This window comes from Vidua chalybeata, chromosome 30 (genome assembly GCF_026979565.1).
Source record: "Vidua chalybeata isolate OUT-0048 chromosome 30, bVidCha1 merged haplotype, whole genome shotgun sequence".
Lineage (NCBI taxonomy): Eukaryota > Metazoa > Chordata > Aves > Passeriformes > Viduidae > Vidua > Vidua chalybeata.
In genome coordinates, this window is record NC_071559.1 from 1,902,833 (window position 1) to 1,920,011 (window position 17,179).

The following is a 17,179-nucleotide window of genomic DNA, read 5'->3' on the forward strand; positions in this document are numbered from 1 at the left end:
CAGGTTTAAGGGGTCAGGGTAGGGGGTCCAGGCGGGATTAGGGAGTCAAGCAGGGGGTCAGGACAGGCTTAGGGGGTCAGAGCAGGGTTATAGGGTGAGGGCAGGGGGTCCAGGTGGGGTTAGAGGGTCAGAGTAGGAGGTCCAGGCAGGTTTAGGGGGTCAGGACAGGTTTAGGGGGTCAGGACAGGGGGTCCAGGCACAGTTGGGGGTCAGGACAGGGTTAGGGGGTCAGGGTAGGGGGGGTCCAGGCAGGTTTAGGGGGTCCAGGCAGGTTTAGGGGGTCAGACAGGGTTAGGGGGTCCAGGCAGGTTTAGGGGGTCAGGACAGGGTTAGGGGGTCAGGACAGGGGGTCCAGGCAGGTTTAGGGGGTCAGGACAGGGGGTCCAGGCAGGGGACTGGGGGCAGTGACCCCACACTGCAGAGCAGGGACCCCTCCCCAGCTCCTCCCCACAGGGAGGGGACCCCCCCCTCACCTCAGCACGTCCCAGCACACGGGTGACCAGAAACATTTAATGGTGTTTGTGTAGAAAACAGTACAAAAAGTACAAAAAAAAAAGGGCAGGGCCAGGGGGCCCCGGTGGTTTGGCTGCTCCATGAGGAGGTGACAGTGACAACACGTGAGACACTGGCAGTGTCAAGGCCTCAGAAATCTCCTTGAAGATCTGCAAAAAGTGAGAAGTGGGAAGGTTTTTCCAGACAAAACAAAGCTGTCACGGCGACAGCCATGGCTCAGCTCCTTCCTTGTGTCCCTCCCTGTCACCTCGTGGTCCCAGATCTGATGGGACAGAGCCCGAATCCAAAGGGACTGACCCCCAAAATTCAGGGAGACACCCTCAAATCCAAAGGGAGGCCCCCAAATTCAAAGGGACAGACCCCAAATCCAACAGGACAGAGCCCCAAAACGGAATGAAAGACCCCCAAATCCAGAGGGACAGACCTTAAAATTCAGTGAGAGACCCCCAAATCCAGAGGGACAGACCCCAAATCCAAAGGGACAGTCCCCCAGAATTCAGTGAGACACCCCCAACTCCAATGGGGCAGATCCCCAAAATTGAATGAAAGACCTCAAATCCAAAGGGACAGGCCCCAATATTCAATAAAATACCCCCAAATCCAAAGGGACAGACCCAAATCCAACAGGGCAGACCCCAAAAATTCAGTGAGAGACCCCCAAATCCAATGAGAGACCCCCAAAATTGAATGAAAACCCCCAAATCCAGAGGGACACACTACAAATCCCAAGGGACAGACCCCAAAATTCAGTGAAAGACCCCTAAATCCAATCAGAGACCCCCAAAATTCAATGAAAGACCCCCATATCCAAAGGGACAGACCCCAAAATTCAATGAAAGACCCCCAAATTGAAAGGGACAGACCCCCAAATTCAGTGAAAGACCCCCAAATCCAAAGGGATAGACCCCAAATCCAATGGGACAGAGCCCAAATGCATCAGAGCAGACCCCCCAAATCCCAAGGGACAGACCCCAAAATTCAATGAAAGACCCCCATATCCAAAGGGACAGACCCCAAAATTCAATGAAAAACCCCCAAATCCCAAGGGACAGACCCCAAAATTCAATGAAAGACCCCCAAATCCCAAGGGACAGACCCCAAAATTCAATGAAAGACCCCCATATCCAAAGGGACAGACCCCAAAATTCAATGAAAGACCCCCAAATCCAAAGGGACACACCCCAAATCTAATCAGAGGCCCCCAAATCCAACGGGACAGACCCTCAAATCCCACAGGAGACCCCCTAAATCCGTTATCAGAGGCAGAGGCCCCTCTTGGGGTCCTGCTTGGGGCACCCACCGCTGCGACGGATCCGCTCTCCCCGCCGGGCGCTCTCCATCCCCTCCACAAAGTGCTCGAAGAGCCTCACGTACGGGGCCAGGCTCGTCTTCCTGTAGTCTGCAGGATTTGGGGAGTGGGCAGGGCCAGGAGTGGGTGCTGGGGACCCCCAAACTCCAACCCTGAGCTCCAAACCCCAAGCCTAACCCTCAAAACCACAGCCCCGACCCCCAAAATCACAGCCATGACCCCCAAAACTACAGCCATGACCCCCAAAACCACAGCCCCGACCCTCAAAATCACAGCCATGACCCCCAAAACTACAGCCATGACCCCCAAAACCACAGCCCCGACCCTCAAAATCACAGCCATGACCCCCAAAACTACAGCCATGACCCCCAAAACCACAGCCCCGACCCCCAAAATCACAGCCCCGACCCCCAAAATCACAGCCATGACCCCCAAAATCAAAGCCCCAACCCCCAAAATCACAGCCCCGACCCCCAAAATCACAGCCCCGACCCTCAAAATCACAGCCATGACCCCCAAAACTACAGCCATGACCCCCAAAACCACAGCCCCGACCCTCAAAATCACAGCCATGACCCCCAAAACTACAGCCATGACCCCCAAAACCACAGCCCCGACCCCCAAAATCACAGCCCCGACCCCCAAAATCACAGCCATGACCCCCAAAACCAGAGCCATGACCCCCAAAATCACAGCCCCGACCCCCAAAATCACAGCCCCGACCCCCAAAATCACAGCCATGACCCCCAAAATCACAGCCCCGACCCCCAAAATCACAGCCATGACCCCCAAAACCACAGCCCCGACCCCCAAAATCACAGCCATGACCCCCTAACCCTAACGCCCAAAACCCCAACCTTGACCTCCAAATGCCATCTCTGGCCCCAAACCACATCCCTGAGCCCATCCCTGACCCCAAACCCCACCTCTGACCCCCAACCTGTCCCCTGTTCCCAAACTCCAGCCCTGACCCCAAACCCCAAACCCCAGCCCTGACCCCAAACCCCATCTTTGATCCCAAACCTTGACCCCAAAGCCCACCCCTGATCCCAAACCCCATCCCTGACCCCAATCCCTGACCCCAAAGCCCACCCATGACCCCAAACCCTGACCCCACACCCTATCCTGCACCCCAAACCCCCTCCTGGACCCCAATCCCTGACCAAAACACCATCCCTGACCCCTAAACCTCATCTCTGACCCCAAACCCTGACCCCAAACCCCATCCCTGACCCCAAACCCTGACCCCAAACCCCATCCCTGACCCCAAACCCTGACCCCAGAGCCCACCCCTGACCCCAATCCCTGACCCCAAACCCCATCCCTGACCCCAAACCCTGACCCCAGAGCCCACCCCTGACCCCAAATCCCATCTCTGACCCCAAACCCCATTCCTGACCCCAACCCCTGACCCCAAAGCTCACCCCTGACCCCAAAGCCGCCCCGCTCACCCCTCGTGCGCCGTTTGGGCTCCGTCTCCCCCCCGTCCTCCTGCTCGCCATCGCTGCCGGCCGCGTCCAGCTCCTGGCACAGGGAACTGCCGGACAGGGCAGGGACAGGGTTGGGTTTAGGGTCAGGGTTTGGGTTTGGGGTCAGGGTTTGGGTTTAGGGCTTGGGTTTAGGGCTTGGCTTTAGGGTCAGGGTTTGGGTTTAGAGTAAGGGTTTGGGTTTAGAGTTTGGGTTTAGGGTCAGGGTTTGGGTTTAGAGTTTGGGTTTAGGGTCAGGGTTTGGGTTTAGGGCTTGGGTTTAGGGTCAGGGTATGGGTTTGGGGTCAGGGTTTGGGTTTAGAGTTTGGGTTTAGGGTCAGGGTTTGGGTTTAGAGTTTGGCTTTAGGGTCAGGGTTAGGGTCAGGGTTAGGGTCAGGGTCAGGGTTAGGGTCAGGGTCAGGGTTAGGGTCAGGGTCAGGTTCAGGGTTAGGGTTAGGGTCAGGCTCAGGGTCAGGGTTAGGGTCAGGATTGGGTTAGGGTTAGGGTCAGGGTCAGGGTTAGGCTCAGGGTCAGGGTTAGGCTCAGGGTTAGGGTTAGGGTTAGGATCAGGGTCAGGCTCAGGGTTAGGGTTAGGGTTAGGGTTATGTTTAGGGTCTGGGTCAGGCTCAGGGCTGCTGTACCTGATGGTGGGGACAGCAAAGGGGTCAAACTGCTCCAGCCTCTGCAGGTCCAGCGGCACCGAAATTCGCCCTGAGACACAGCGGGGGAGGGACAAGGGACTTTGGGACTTGGCCATGGGGAAACTGAGAGCTGTGCTCAAAGCTTTTGTTTGTGTTTAGTTCTATGTGACGGGAGGGATAATACAGATCTTCTCATTTATAATTGCAATTGTAATTATTATTTATAGTTATAAGAATTTAATACTACTAAAATTGTAATTATAAAATAAGATCACAGCTAATCTAGTCTAATATTTGATTATGTAATATAATAGATATTACTTGAAATTTATATATAAATTATATATTTATAATATATCTAAATAGTTTTATCTATTTTATATATTTTTATATGTTATTTACTGTTATATATTTTAATATCTATTATTAATAGAATAGAATAGAATAGAATAGAATATATATTATATATATAATATATATAATATAATATAATATAATATAATAATATATAATCTATATATAATATAATATAATATAATATAATATAAAATATAATATAATATAATATAATATAATATAATAATATATAATCTATATATCATATAATATATATATTAATATAATATAATATAATATAATATAATATAATATAATATAATTAATATACAATAATATTTACAATTTACAATACAATAAAACTGCTATTACAACTAGAACCTATTTCTTCACCCCAATACCAGACACTAAAATATCCACTCTTATTTTGGAGTCCACCTTTCAAAACCCCATTTCCAGCTCCCTTTTCCTCCTCTCCTCCCGGTTCCCACCTGTTTTGGGGTGGACGCTGAAGGGGCTCTTGAGCAGGTGGCCGAGCCCTTTGCTGACGTTGATGTCGAGGCGGGGGAAGCAGAATTGCAGCATCACCTCCCAGTCGGGGTACGCGGCCCGGCCCCGCTCCCGCTCCCGCTCCGCGCGGGCCCGCAGCAGCTCCCAGCGCTGCACCGAGTCCTTCCTGCGCGGGAACTCGGCCTGCAGCGGCTCCCGCAGCTCTGCCGGGGGTCAAGGCTCACCCCCGCGGCTTACCAGGAGTGCATTTACCCTCTGAGGAGTGCATTTAACCTTCCAGGAGCCCATTTACCCTTCTAGGAGCCCATTGACCCTTCTAGGAGTGCATTTACCCTTCCAGGACCCCACTGACCCTTCTAGGAGTGCATTTAACCTTCCAGGAACCCATTTACCCTTCCAGGAGTGCATTTACCCTTCCAGGAACCCATTTACCCTTCCAGGAGTGCATTTACCCTTCCAGGAACCCATTTACCCTTCCAGGAGTGCATTTACCCTTTGAGGAGCGCATTTACCCTTCTAGGACTGCATTTAACCTTCCAGGAGTGCATTTACCCTTCCAGGACCCCATTTACCCTTCCAGGAGTGCATTTACCCTTTGAGGAGCGCATTCACCCTTCTAGGACTGCATTTAACCTTCCAGGACCCCATTTACCCTTCTAGGAGCCCATTGACCCTTCTAGGAGTGCATTTACCCTTCCAGGAGCCCATTTACCCTTCTAGGAGCCTATTTACTCTTCTAGGAGCCTATTTACCCTTTCAGGACCCCATTGACCCTTTCATGGACCCCGTTTACCCTTCCAGGACCCCATTTACCCTTCTAGGATCCCTTTTCCCCTTCTAGGAGCCCATTTACCTTTTCCAGGATCCCACCTGCCCCTCAGGACACCATTTACCCTTCCAGGATCTCATTTACCCTTCTAGGATCCCATTTAGCCTTTCAGGACCCCATTTACCCTTCTAGAAGCACATCTACCCTTTCCAAGATCCCTTTTAACCTTCCAGGACCCCATTTACTCTTCTAGGAGCCCATTTACCCTTTCCAGGATTCCATTCAGCCTTTCAGGACCCCATTTTAACCCCATGTTTTAACACCATGTTTTAATTTTAACTTTATCCCCATATTTTAATTTTAACCCCATATTTTAACTTTCAACCCCATATTTTAATTTTAACCCCATATTTTGACCCCATATTTTAATTTTAACCCCATATTTTAACTTTATCCCCATTTTAACCCCATATTTTAACTTTAACCCCATATTTTAACCCCATATTTTAACTTTAACCCCATATTTTGACCCCATATTTTAACTATAACCCCATATTTTAACCCCATATTTTAACTTTAACCCCATATTTTAACCCCATATTTTAACTTTAACCCCATATTTTGACCCCATATTTTAACTTTAACCCCATATTTTAACTTTATCCCCATTTTAACCCCATATTTTAACTTTAACCCCATATTTTAACTTTATCCCCATTTTAACCCCATATTTTAACTTTAACTCCATATTTTAACCCCATATTTTAACTTTAACCCCATATTTTGACCCCATATTTTAACTATAACCCCATATTTTAACCCCATATTTTAACTTTAACCCCATATTTTAACCCCATATTTTAACTTTAACCCCATATTTTGACCCCATATTTTAACTTTAACCCCATATTTTAACTTTATCCCCATTTTAACCCCATATTTTAACTTTAACCCCATATTTTAACTTTATCCCCATTTTAACCCCATATTTTAACTTTAACTCCATATTTTAACCCCATATTTTAACTTTAACCCCATATTTTGACCCCATATTTTAACTTTAACTCCATATTTTAACCCCATATTTTAACTTTAACCCCATATTTTGACCCCATATTTTAACTTTAACCCCATATTTTGACCCCATATTTTAACTATAACCCCATATTTTAACCCCATATTTTAACTTTAACCCCATATTTTGACCCCATATTTTAACTTTAACCCCATATTTTAACCCCATATTTTAACTTTAACTCCATATTTTAACCCCATATTTTAACTTTAACCCCATATTTTGACCCCATATTTTAACTTTAACCCCATATTTTGACCCCATATTTTAACTTTAACCCCATATTTTGACCCCATATTTTAACTTTAACCCCATATTTTAACCCCATATTTTAACTTTAACCCCATATTTTGACCCCATATTTTAACTTTAACCCCATATTTTGACCCCATATTTTAACTATAACCCCATATTTTAACCCCATATTTTAACTTTAACCCCATATTTTGACCCCATATTTTAACTATAACCCCATATTTTAACCCCATATTTTAACTTTAACCCCATATTTTGACCCCATATTTTAACTATAACCCCATATTTTGACCCCATATTTTAACTTTAACCCCATATTTTAACTTTAACCCCATTTTCACCCCACATTCCCCCCGGCGTGCCCCCGCCCCACAGCCCCGTGTACAAGGATACCCTCCGGGAGCAGGGCCAGCACCTTGGCCCATCTCTCGGGGCTGCCCAGGATGTCCTGCCCCAGCAGCGCAAACTCCTCGAAGGATTTCTCCACCAGGGCCAGCGAGCGCCTGCGGGGCGAGGGAGGGAGGGCTCAGAGCCAAAGGGCCCTTCCTGACCCAAATCGGGGGCAACTGAGAGGTGCTTTATAAATTTTTTATTCTATTTTCAGTCTCATGTGAAGGGTGGGACAATAGAGATGTTATAGATATATATTTTAATTATATATATATATATACATATATATATATATAAAAAAATAGATATATTATATATATATAATATATTATAATATATTGTAATATATTGTAATATAATATAATATAATATAATATAATATAATGTAATAAATATAATATAATATAGTATAATATAATGTAATAAATATAATATAATATAATATAATATAATATAATATAATATAATATAATATAATATAATATAATATAATATAATATAATATAATATAATATAATATAATATAATATGTAGTATATAATACATAATACATAATATATAATATATTCATATTATTTATATATATTGCATATATTATATAAAATATATACTATATACTATCTATATTATGTATATTTATATAATAATATAATATAATAATATATAATATTATATAATATATATAATATATAATATATATTATAATATATAATATTATTATATTATATAGATGATATTATATAATATAAAATATGTAATAATATGTAATATGTAATATATAATACGATATATAATATTACATAGCATTATATTTTATTGTATTATATTATATTATATTATATTATATTATATTATATTATATTATATATTAATTGTATATACTATATATAACATATATTTTTATATATAATATATATACTATAATATAGTATATATTATATATTATAATATGTATTATATATATGTATATTATATATATAATTTTTTATATATATATATATATATATATATATATATATATATATATATATATAATTCACCCAAACCAGCTTTGTTCATCTACACTGGTTGTTTGTAGTGGTTTTGGTTTGTTAATTTTTAATTTTTTTCCTAATTTTGGGATTTTCATCATCCATGTGTTGATGGCTGTGGCTGCTTTTAGCGCTGCCCAATCACCGATGTGTTGATTTCTTGTTGTGAAATAGGATTAGGAGAAAGGCCAAGCAGGCTTTGAAATTATAAAATTTCAAAAGTTTCTTAACAGTAATGAAAGGAAAAAAAAAGTAGCAAGAATGGAAACAAATTTTTTTTAGAATACTTGTTAGCAGCCAAGTTTTTACTTTTTAGAATAAAAGTTTAAAGCACCTCTCAGCTGCCTCCTCAGTGAGCCAGAAAAAGGCTGAGTCTGGCAGGTCCTCACCCACCTGATGAAGGGGTGGATGGGGTGGGAGAGGTTCACCTTCTTCACGGTGTCTGCACCGCCCTGGGGGACAGCGGGGTCAGCCTGGGGTGGGCAGGGGGTGCTGGGCACCCCAAACCCACCTGCTCCAGGGTCAGGGGGTGCCCAGATCCCCCCAAACCCACCTGCTCCAGGGTCAGGGGGTGCCCAGATCCCCCCAAACCCACCTGCTCCAGGGTCAGGGGGTGCCCAGATCCCCCCAAACCCACCTGCTCCAGGGTCAGGGGGTGCCCAGATCCCCCCAAACCCACCTGCTCCAGAGTCAGGGGGTGCCCAGATCCCCCCAAATCCACCTGCTCCAGAGTCAGGGGGTGCCCAGATCCCCCCAAATCCACCTGCTCCAGAGTCAGGGGGTGCTGGGCACCCCAAACCCACCTGCTCCAGGGTCAGGGGTGCCCAAACATCCACAAAACCACCTTCCACAGGGTGAGGGGTGCCCAAACCCCCCAAAGCCACCTTCACCAGGATCAGGCGTGCCCAGACCCCCCCAAACCCACCTTTCACAGGGTCAGGGGTGCCCAAACCCCCTTAAACCCACCTGCTCTATGGTCAGGGGGTGCTGTGCACCCCAAATCCACCTGCTCCAGGGACACGGGTGCCCAAACCCTCCCAAACCCACCTTCTACAGGGTGAGGGGTGCCCAAACCCCCCAAACCCACCTTCACCAGGGTCAGGGGGTGCCCAGATCCCCCCAAACCCACCTGCTCCAGGCTCAGGGGATGCCCAAAATCCCACAAACCCACCTTCACCGGGGTCAGGGAGTGCCCAAACCCCACAAACCCACCTTCCACAGGGTGAGGGGATGCCCAAACCCCACAAACCCATTTTCATCAGTGTCACAGGGCACTTAGACCCCCCCAAAACCACCTTCTACAGGGTGAGGGGTGCCCAAACCCCCCAAACCCACCTTCCACAGGGTGAGGGGATGTTCAAAACCCCATAAACTCATTTTCATCAGTGTCACAGGGCACTTAGACCCCCCCTAAACCCACCTTCCACAGGGTGAGGGGTGCCCAAACCCTACAAACCCATCTGCTCCAGGCTCAGGGGTGGGCAGGGGGTTCCTGGCCCCCCTTGCACCCACCTTCACCGGGCTCAGGGGTGGGCAGGGGGTTCCTGGCCCCCCTTGCACCCACCTTCACCGGGCTCAGGGGTGGGCAGGGGGTTCCTGGCCCCCCTTGCACCCACCTTCACCAGGCTCAGGTACTCCACGGCCGCCGCCCGCAGCGCTGGGGACCATTTCCTCACGGCGTCGTCGCACACCCAGCAGTGCACACCCCTGCGGCCAGAGTACACCCACAGGCGGTGCCGCACGCCCAGGTCCTCTGCGGGGGCACAGGTGGGTTTTAGGGGGGCACAGATGGGTTTTGAGGGGTCGCAGAGGGGTTTGGGGACACGGATTTGGGGGCACAGATGGGTTTTGAGGGGCACAGACGGGTTTTGGGGGGGCACAGACGAGGTTTGGGGGGGCACAGATGGGTTTTGGGGAGTCACAGATGGGTTTTGGGGGGCACAGATGAAGTTTGGGGGGGCACAGATGGGTTTGGGGGGGCACAGATGGGTTTGGGGACACGGATTGGGGGGCACAGATGGGTTTTGGGGGTCACAGATGGGTTTTGGGGGGCACAGACGGGTTTTGGGGGGGCACAGACGAGGTTTGGGGGGGCACAGATGGGTTTTAGGGGGGCACAGATGGTTTTTGGGGAGTCACAGATGGGTTTTGGGGGGCACAGATGAAGTTTGGGGGGGCACAGATGGGTTTTGGGGGCACAGACGGGTTTTGGGGGGGCACAGACGAGGTTTGGGGGGCACAGATGGGTTTTAGGGGGGCACAGATGGTTTTTGGGGAGTCACAGATGGGTTTGGGGGGGCACAGATGAAGTTTGGGGGGGCACAGATGGGTTTTGGGGGCACAGACGGGTTTTGGGGGGGCACAGACGAGGTTTGGGGGGGCACAGATGGGTTTTAGGGGGGCACAGATGGTTTTTGGGGAGTCACAGATGGGTTTTGGGGGGCACAGATGAAGTTTGGGGGGGCACAGATGGGTTTTGGGGGCACAGACGGGTTTTGGGGGGGCACAGATGAGGTTTGGGGGGGCACAGATGGGTTTTAGGGGGGCACAGATGGTTTTTGGGGAGTCACAGATGGGTTTTGGGGGGGCACAGATGAAGTTTGGGGGGGCACAGATGGGTTTGGGGGGGCACAGATGGGTTTGGGGACACGGATTGGGGGGCACAGATGGGTTTTGGGGGTCACAGATGGGTTTGGGGGGGGCACAGATGGGTTTAGGAACACACAGATAGGTTTTAGGGGGGCACAGATGGGTTTAGGAACACACAGATAGGTTTTAGGGGGGCACAGATGGGTTTAGGAACACACAGATAGGTTTTAGGGGGGCACAGATGGGTTTAGGAACACACAGATAGGTTTTAGGGGGGCACAGATGGGTTTGGGGCCACACTGGGACAGGCTGTGGCAACCACCCAAAGCTGATGGTGCCACAAGCCTGCCGTGTCCCCAAGCTCGGTGACAGCATTAGCCCAGCCCCTCCTGAGCGTGCCCAGAGGAGGGCAACAAGGCTCGTTTAATTTTAACCCCATTTTAAGCCCATGTTTTAATTTTAACCCCACGTTTTAACCCCATGAACACAAGCCCTCTGAGGAGGGAACTGGGGTTCCTTATCCTGGAGAAAAGGAGACTCATCACCCTACAACTTCCTAAAAGGAGGTTGTAGTCAGGTGGGGTGTGGGATTTGTAGGAAATTCCTAAATTTTGCCAGAAGGTTCACATAGTGTGTATTGGTATGTAAATTCTGAGATAAGAAATGTTGACTTAGAAATGTTATGGAACAGGATAGGTATTGTTGAGAGAGAGATTGAATTAGATACAGGTTTAAAAGGATGGTCTTGTAAATAAGATTAGATATTTTGGAGAAATAGAACTATGGAAGATGTATTGTAGTAGGACTTACGAGGGGTAATTCTAAATGATTAGTTTTAAGGTATTTACAGTACAGTGTGGTTTAAGCTGATAGGGGATTTGGAATAAAGTCGATTCTATCAAACTCAAAGAATTTTCTATAAATCCATTTCCCACAGTGAGGGTCGGTCTCTTTCTCCAGGCAGAACTGTCAGAACCAGAGGACACAGTCTCAAGCTGCGCCAAGGGAAATTCAGGTTGGATATTAGGAGAAAGTTTCTCATGGAAAGAGTGATCAAGTTCTGGAATGTTCTTCCCGGGGAGGTGGTGGAGTCACCATCCCTGGATGTGTTCAAAACAAGCCTGGATGTGGCACTGGGTGCTGAGGTGCTGGGGCTGGGTTGGATGATCTTGACCTTCCATGATCTTGAAGGTCTCTTCCAACCCAGCGATTCTGTGAATTCTCTGGGGTCTGGGCACGCACAGCCAGGGCCCCCGGGCGTCCCCAAGCCCCTCACCCACGAGCGCGCGGTCGATGACGCGCACGGCGATGGTCATCAGCGTCCAGCACTTGGAGCAGATATCGGCCGAGCTGGGGGCAGAGCGAGGGGGGGGGTCAGGTGGACACCCCGCATCCCCGAACCCCCTCCCAGCCCAGAGCCCCCCGCGGGGAACCTGCAGCACGTCCGGACGTCGTCGTAATCCGTCATGTCGATGTCAAAGACCAGCTCCTTCTCCTGCGGCTGGAAGGCTCCCAGGTGCACCGTGTTGTGCTGGTTGGGCTGCAGGAGGGACGGGGTGGGCTCAGCACGGCCAGAGACCCCTGCAGACCCCCCACCACGGCGGCCAGGACTCACCCGGTGGGAGTAGACGGCCCCGATGTCGATCTTGTAGGGGTTGATCTTCTGCAGCTCCCGCTCCAGCTCCTGCGGGCTGCCGAAGGACTGGAAGCGCAGGTACACATCGTCCCGCAGCGTGAAGGAGAATTCCCGCAGCTGGAAGTAGTTCTTCACCACTGCGGGGACACGGGAGGCTCGGGGGGGTCAATGCCCTCCTAAATCCCCCCATTACAGACACCCCCAGACCCCCCTTCCCTGCTCCTCCCGGGGTCCCGGTCAGTGAATCCACCCACTGCCCGCCCCGGCACACCAACGTGCTGTGGGACCCGGGATCGCGGTGCTGCCGTGCGGTACCGGTGCCCCCTGCCCGGTATCGGTGCCTCCCGCCCGGTATCGGTGCCCCCCGCCCGATATCAGTGCCCCTCGCCCGGTATCGCTGCCCCCCGCCCGGTATCGGTGCCCCCCGCCCGGTATCGCTGCCCCCCGCCCGGTATCGGTGCCCCCCGCCCGGTATCGCTGCCTCCCGCCCGGTATCGCTGCCCCCCGCCCGGTATCGCTGCCCCCCGCCCGGTATCGGTGCCCCCCGCCCAGTATCGTTGCCTCCCGCCCGGTATCGCTGCCCCCCGCCCGGTATCGCTGCCCCCCGCCCGGTATCGCTGCCCCCCGCCCAGTATCGCTGCCTCCCGCCCGGTATCGCTGCCCCCCGCCCGGTATCGCTGCCCCCCGCCCGGTATCGGTGCCCCCCGCCCAGTATCGTTGCCTCCCGCCCGGTATCGCTGCCCCCCGCCCGGTATCGCTGCCCCCCGCCCGGTATCGCTGCCCCCCGCCCGGTATCGCCACCCGCGACGGCTCCCCTCGCCCGGTATCGGTGCCTCTCCTCCAGTATGGTGGTCCCGGCCCGGTATCGCTGCCCCCCACGGTGTCCCCCGCTCCTCCCATGGTGTCCCCAGCTATACCCCCGGCCCGGTATCGGTGCCCCCAGTCCGGTATCAATGCCTCCGCCCGGTACTGCATCCCCGACGGTGCCCCCCGCCCCGTACCGACGCCTCCCGCCCGGTATCACGGTTCCCGGTGGAGCCCCCCGCCCCATATCGGTGCCCCCGCCCGGTATCGCCGCATCCCCGACGGTGCCCCCCCGCCCGGTACCGGTTTCCCCCTCCCCGCTCACCGCCGCCGTAGCTGAGCCAGCGGCCGTAGGGGCCGTGCGGGAAGAGCCGCCGGTAGAAGACCGGGAGCAGCTCGGGCAGCGCCGCCGGCTCGAACCGCGCCATGGCGGGAGCGGAGCGGCGGGAGGCGGCGGGAAGCGGCGGCGCCGGGCCCGGGGGCCGCCGGGAGTTGTAGTCCGGCCCCGGGCCGCGAGGGCGGGGAGCACCGGGGACCGGGGGTGCGCGGCTCGGGGCGAGTGGGAGGAGAGCAAAGCACCGGGGAGGTCCCGCGATGGAGGGGAGGGGATGTCCCGGGGTCCGTGGGGTCGTGGGGTCCGGGGGTGGTGAGGTCCGGGGATGTCCCGGGATCCGCGGGGGTCCCGAGGTGGGTGGGAGCCGGGGAGCTGAGGTTAGGGGGGATTTCGGGGTCTGCAATGCCCCGGGGCGGGTGGGTCCGGGAGCGTTGAGGTCCCGGGATGTCCCGGTGTTCGGGGGTATCCCAGGATCCGGAGAGGTCCGGGGGCGTGGGGATCCGGGGGCGTCCCGGTGTCCAAGAGGGTCCAAGGAAGGGCTGTCCGGGATTGTCCCGGCGTCCGGTAGACGCCGGGGTGCTGAGGTCCAGAGGAGTCTCGGCTTTCGGGATGGTCTCAGGATCTGGGAGGGTCCCGGGGTAGTCCCGTGATCCGGAGAGCTCCCGGGGCGGGGGCGCGGGGGGCGCGGGGATGCTCCGGGCTCCGGGGTGGTCGCGGGGTCCGGGTGCTTCCCGGGAGGGCAGCGCATCGGTGCGGGAACCCCGGGGCGCTGCCCTGCTCCCGTTAACTGCACCCCGCAGAGCGGCGGGAGCGAAGCCCCGGGACACATCCCGGGGCACTGGCCGGAGCCCGGTGGGCTCCAGGCGGCAGCAGCGGGACGAGCCCCGTAAGAGGACGGGGCGGAGCCGATCCCGCATCCTGGTAGCGTCCGGCGGCCCAGCGGAATCTCCGCGACCGTTGCCCCGGAATCCGCTAATTAATTATTAACAGCGGCCAGAGCACAAAGCCAAGGCCGGGACAAACCGCTCCCGGTCGCTTACTACTCCCCATCTCGGTGCCGGTGCCGGTGCCGGTGTCGCCGCCGAGGATGTGGCTGTACGTGGTGGCCGTGCTGCTGGGGCTGCTCCTGCTGCGGCGCTGGCACCGGGAGCGGCAGACGGTGCCGCGGCTCTGGGAGAAGCACGTGCTGATCACAGGATGTGACAGCGGCTTCGGGAACCTGCTGGCGCGGCAGCTGGACGCGCGGGGGCTGCGGGTGCTGGCCGCCTGCCTGACCGAGGCCGGGGCCGCGCAGCTGCGGGCGGCCACCTCCAGCCGGCTGCAGACCGTCCTGCTGGACGTCACCTCCAGCAAGAGCATCGCCCACGTCACCGCCTGGGTCCGGGAGCGTGTGGGTGACCAAGGTAAAACGGGCTTGACAGCCCTGTTGTGCCCCCTGGTTTCCCCTGCCAGACCGCGGGGCAATCTCGGCTCTCTGATTAATTGCTGCCTGGCCAGAGGTGCTTCTCTGGCGACTCCACCATCGCCTCCTGCAGGAGCGCTGTCTGGGCAGAGAGTTCGGCTTTCAGCCATTTCCCCCCAAAAATCAGCTAATTAAGAGCCCCAACAGCTCTCCTGCCACCTTGCTCGCTTGTGCCAGCACAGGCGGGACTGGTGCAGCCCCAGCTCATCCCATCCCCTCTCCAGGGCTCTGGGGGCTGGTGAACAACGCAGGGATCGCCATCCCCACCGCCCCGAACGAGTGGCTGACCAAGGAGGACTTTGTCAAGGTGCTGGATGTCAACCTGGTGGGGCTGGTGGAGGTGACACTGAGCCTCCTGCCGCTGGTGCGGCGGGCGCGGGGCCGCGTGGTCAACGTGGCCAGCGTGATGGGCCGCGTGTCCTGCTTCGGTGGTGGGTACTGCATCTCCAAGTTCGGCGTGGAAGCCTTCTCTGACAGCCTCAGGTAAGACTAGACAAACAGGCTTCGTCATGGTTTCCCCATTTGTTTTCCTGGACTTTGTCTGGCACAGCGGTCAAATCCCATCCTCGCACAACCGTGACTGAGCGCAGCTTGAACTCGTATCTGCTGCTGAAGTGTGAGCAGCTCCTATCCTGGCATGGAGCCTCCCCTGTGGACATTGCCCCTGTCCAAGATCCTGCAGGACATGATCCTGCTGCCCTGAGCTTTTCTTTGTTCCCAACCCATCCAGATGTGGCAAATGTTTGCTGATACACCATCTCAGCCATATGCCAGGCTGGCACAGGGTCCACTGGCATGGTCAGGCTCTGCTCCACGCCTCTGGCATAAGGCTGCATGCCATGGGAGATGTGGGCACGGACATGCTCAGGTGCTGCTCCCATGTCCCATGGGATTCAATCCCTTCCAGGCTCGAGATGCACAGATTCGGGGTGAAGGTCTGTGTGATCGAGCCAGGCTACTTCAAAACGATGATCACCAATGTTGAGAACCTGGAGAAGAATTTTTATGCCAGCTGGGAGAAGCTTCCTGAGGAAATCAAAGCGAGTTATGGGGAGAATTACTTAAGGGAGTGTAAGTACCTGCCCCAAAGGCTGAGTGATCCTCTTTCTCTCCTGACACAAGGCACATCCCCAGGGCCACGAGGGTCCCACTGACCCAACACCCCATGGAGCCACTTGGCTCTGCTCGGCTCCAGGGTCTCAGGGACATTTTCTGCCTCTGCAGTTGTGGCATTGCTCAAGGTGCTGCAGAAAAGCTTCAACTCCAACCTGTCACTGGTCACCAACTGCATGGAGCACGCGCTGACCAGCCTCCACCCCCGCACCCGCTACTCTGCTGGCTGGGACGCCAAGCTGCTCTACCTCCCCCTCAGCTACCTGCCCTCAGCCCTCAGCGATGCCCTGTTCACCTTTTTCTACCCCAAATCTGTTGGGAAAGCCTAAGGTGGGGTTGCAGCTGGCAGCCAGGATCAGAGTGAGATCCAAAACTGGATGCAGCCAAGGCCACACCGAGGTCCCTGAATTTGTGACTGCATGTCTGACCCTCTGTCCCCGGCTCATGGATGGGTTTGTCCTGAATAAAGACCCCCTGTCCCCTCCTGGCTGAGCGTGGTGTCACTCTCAGGCTGTGGCACCGAGGCTGTGCCTGGAGGCTCTGACATCCCCTGAGCACCAGCTGCATTCAGGGTCCAGCCCCGGACAAGTTGTCAGGGGACTTGCCCAGGCTGGCACCCCAGGATTGACACATGCGGGTAAAACTCAGACCTGTTCCAACCAGAACAGATTTCCCTCTAGGCAAAGAACCAAGCAACCTCTTACAGAATCCTCCTCCTCTGCTTCCTCCTCCTCCTCCTGAAGAGCTGGTTGGGGGGGACTGTCCAGCTCCATCACCACATTTGGGGACACTGTTGCCCCCCAACGCTGGTAGAGAGGGAAAGATGCAGGGTTGGTGCTGCTGACGGTGTCTGGGGGGGTTCCACCAAATCCAGCTCCGTGGGACATTGGGATCCACCTGCTAAGAGCACAGCAGAGCCCAGGCACAGGGAGTGGTGCAAGGCAAA

At 53.1% G+C, this 17,179-nt stretch overlaps 2 protein-coding genes across 3 annotated transcripts; one reads left to right on the plus strand and one right to left on the minus strand.

The window, feature by feature from the left end:
- Nucleotides 1-496: 496 nt before the first annotated feature.
- PRIM1 (DNA primase subunit 1) lies at nt 497-14,574 on the minus strand. Its single transcript, XM_053967496.1, has 12 exons — nt 13,650-14,574; nt 12,500-12,657; nt 12,318-12,424; nt 12,161-12,234; nt 9,912-10,048; nt 8,689-8,747; nt 7,268-7,377; nt 4,757-4,978; nt 3,930-3,999; nt 3,274-3,359; nt 1,814-1,912; nt 497-662 (listed from the first exon to the last, which is right to left on the minus strand). The coding sequence occupies exons 1-12, from the start codon at nt 14,485-14,487 to the stop codon at nt 643-645; spliced, it is 1,980 nt and encodes a 659-aa protein (XP_053823471.1). The 5' UTR covers nt 14,488-14,574; the 3' UTR covers nt 497-642.
- An 82-nt stretch (nt 14,575-14,656) lies between these two features.
- On the plus strand, nt 14,657-16,720 carry LOC128801606 (retinol dehydrogenase 16-like). 2 transcript variants are annotated; one of them, XM_053967622.1, is made up of 4 exons: nt 14,657-15,061; nt 15,303-15,603; nt 16,028-16,191; nt 16,345-16,720. In XM_053967622.1, the coding sequence occupies exons 1-4, from the start codon at nt 14,746-14,748 to the stop codon at nt 16,560-16,562; spliced, it is 999 nt and encodes a 332-aa protein (XP_053823597.1). In that variant the 5' UTR covers nt 14,657-14,745; the 3' UTR covers nt 16,563-16,720. The 2 variants fall into 2 exon arrangements, with proteins under 2 accessions (XP_053823597.1, XP_053823598.1); XM_053967623.1 differs by having other exon boundaries at nt 15,345-15,603.
- Nucleotides 16,721-17,179: the final 459 nt, after the last annotated feature.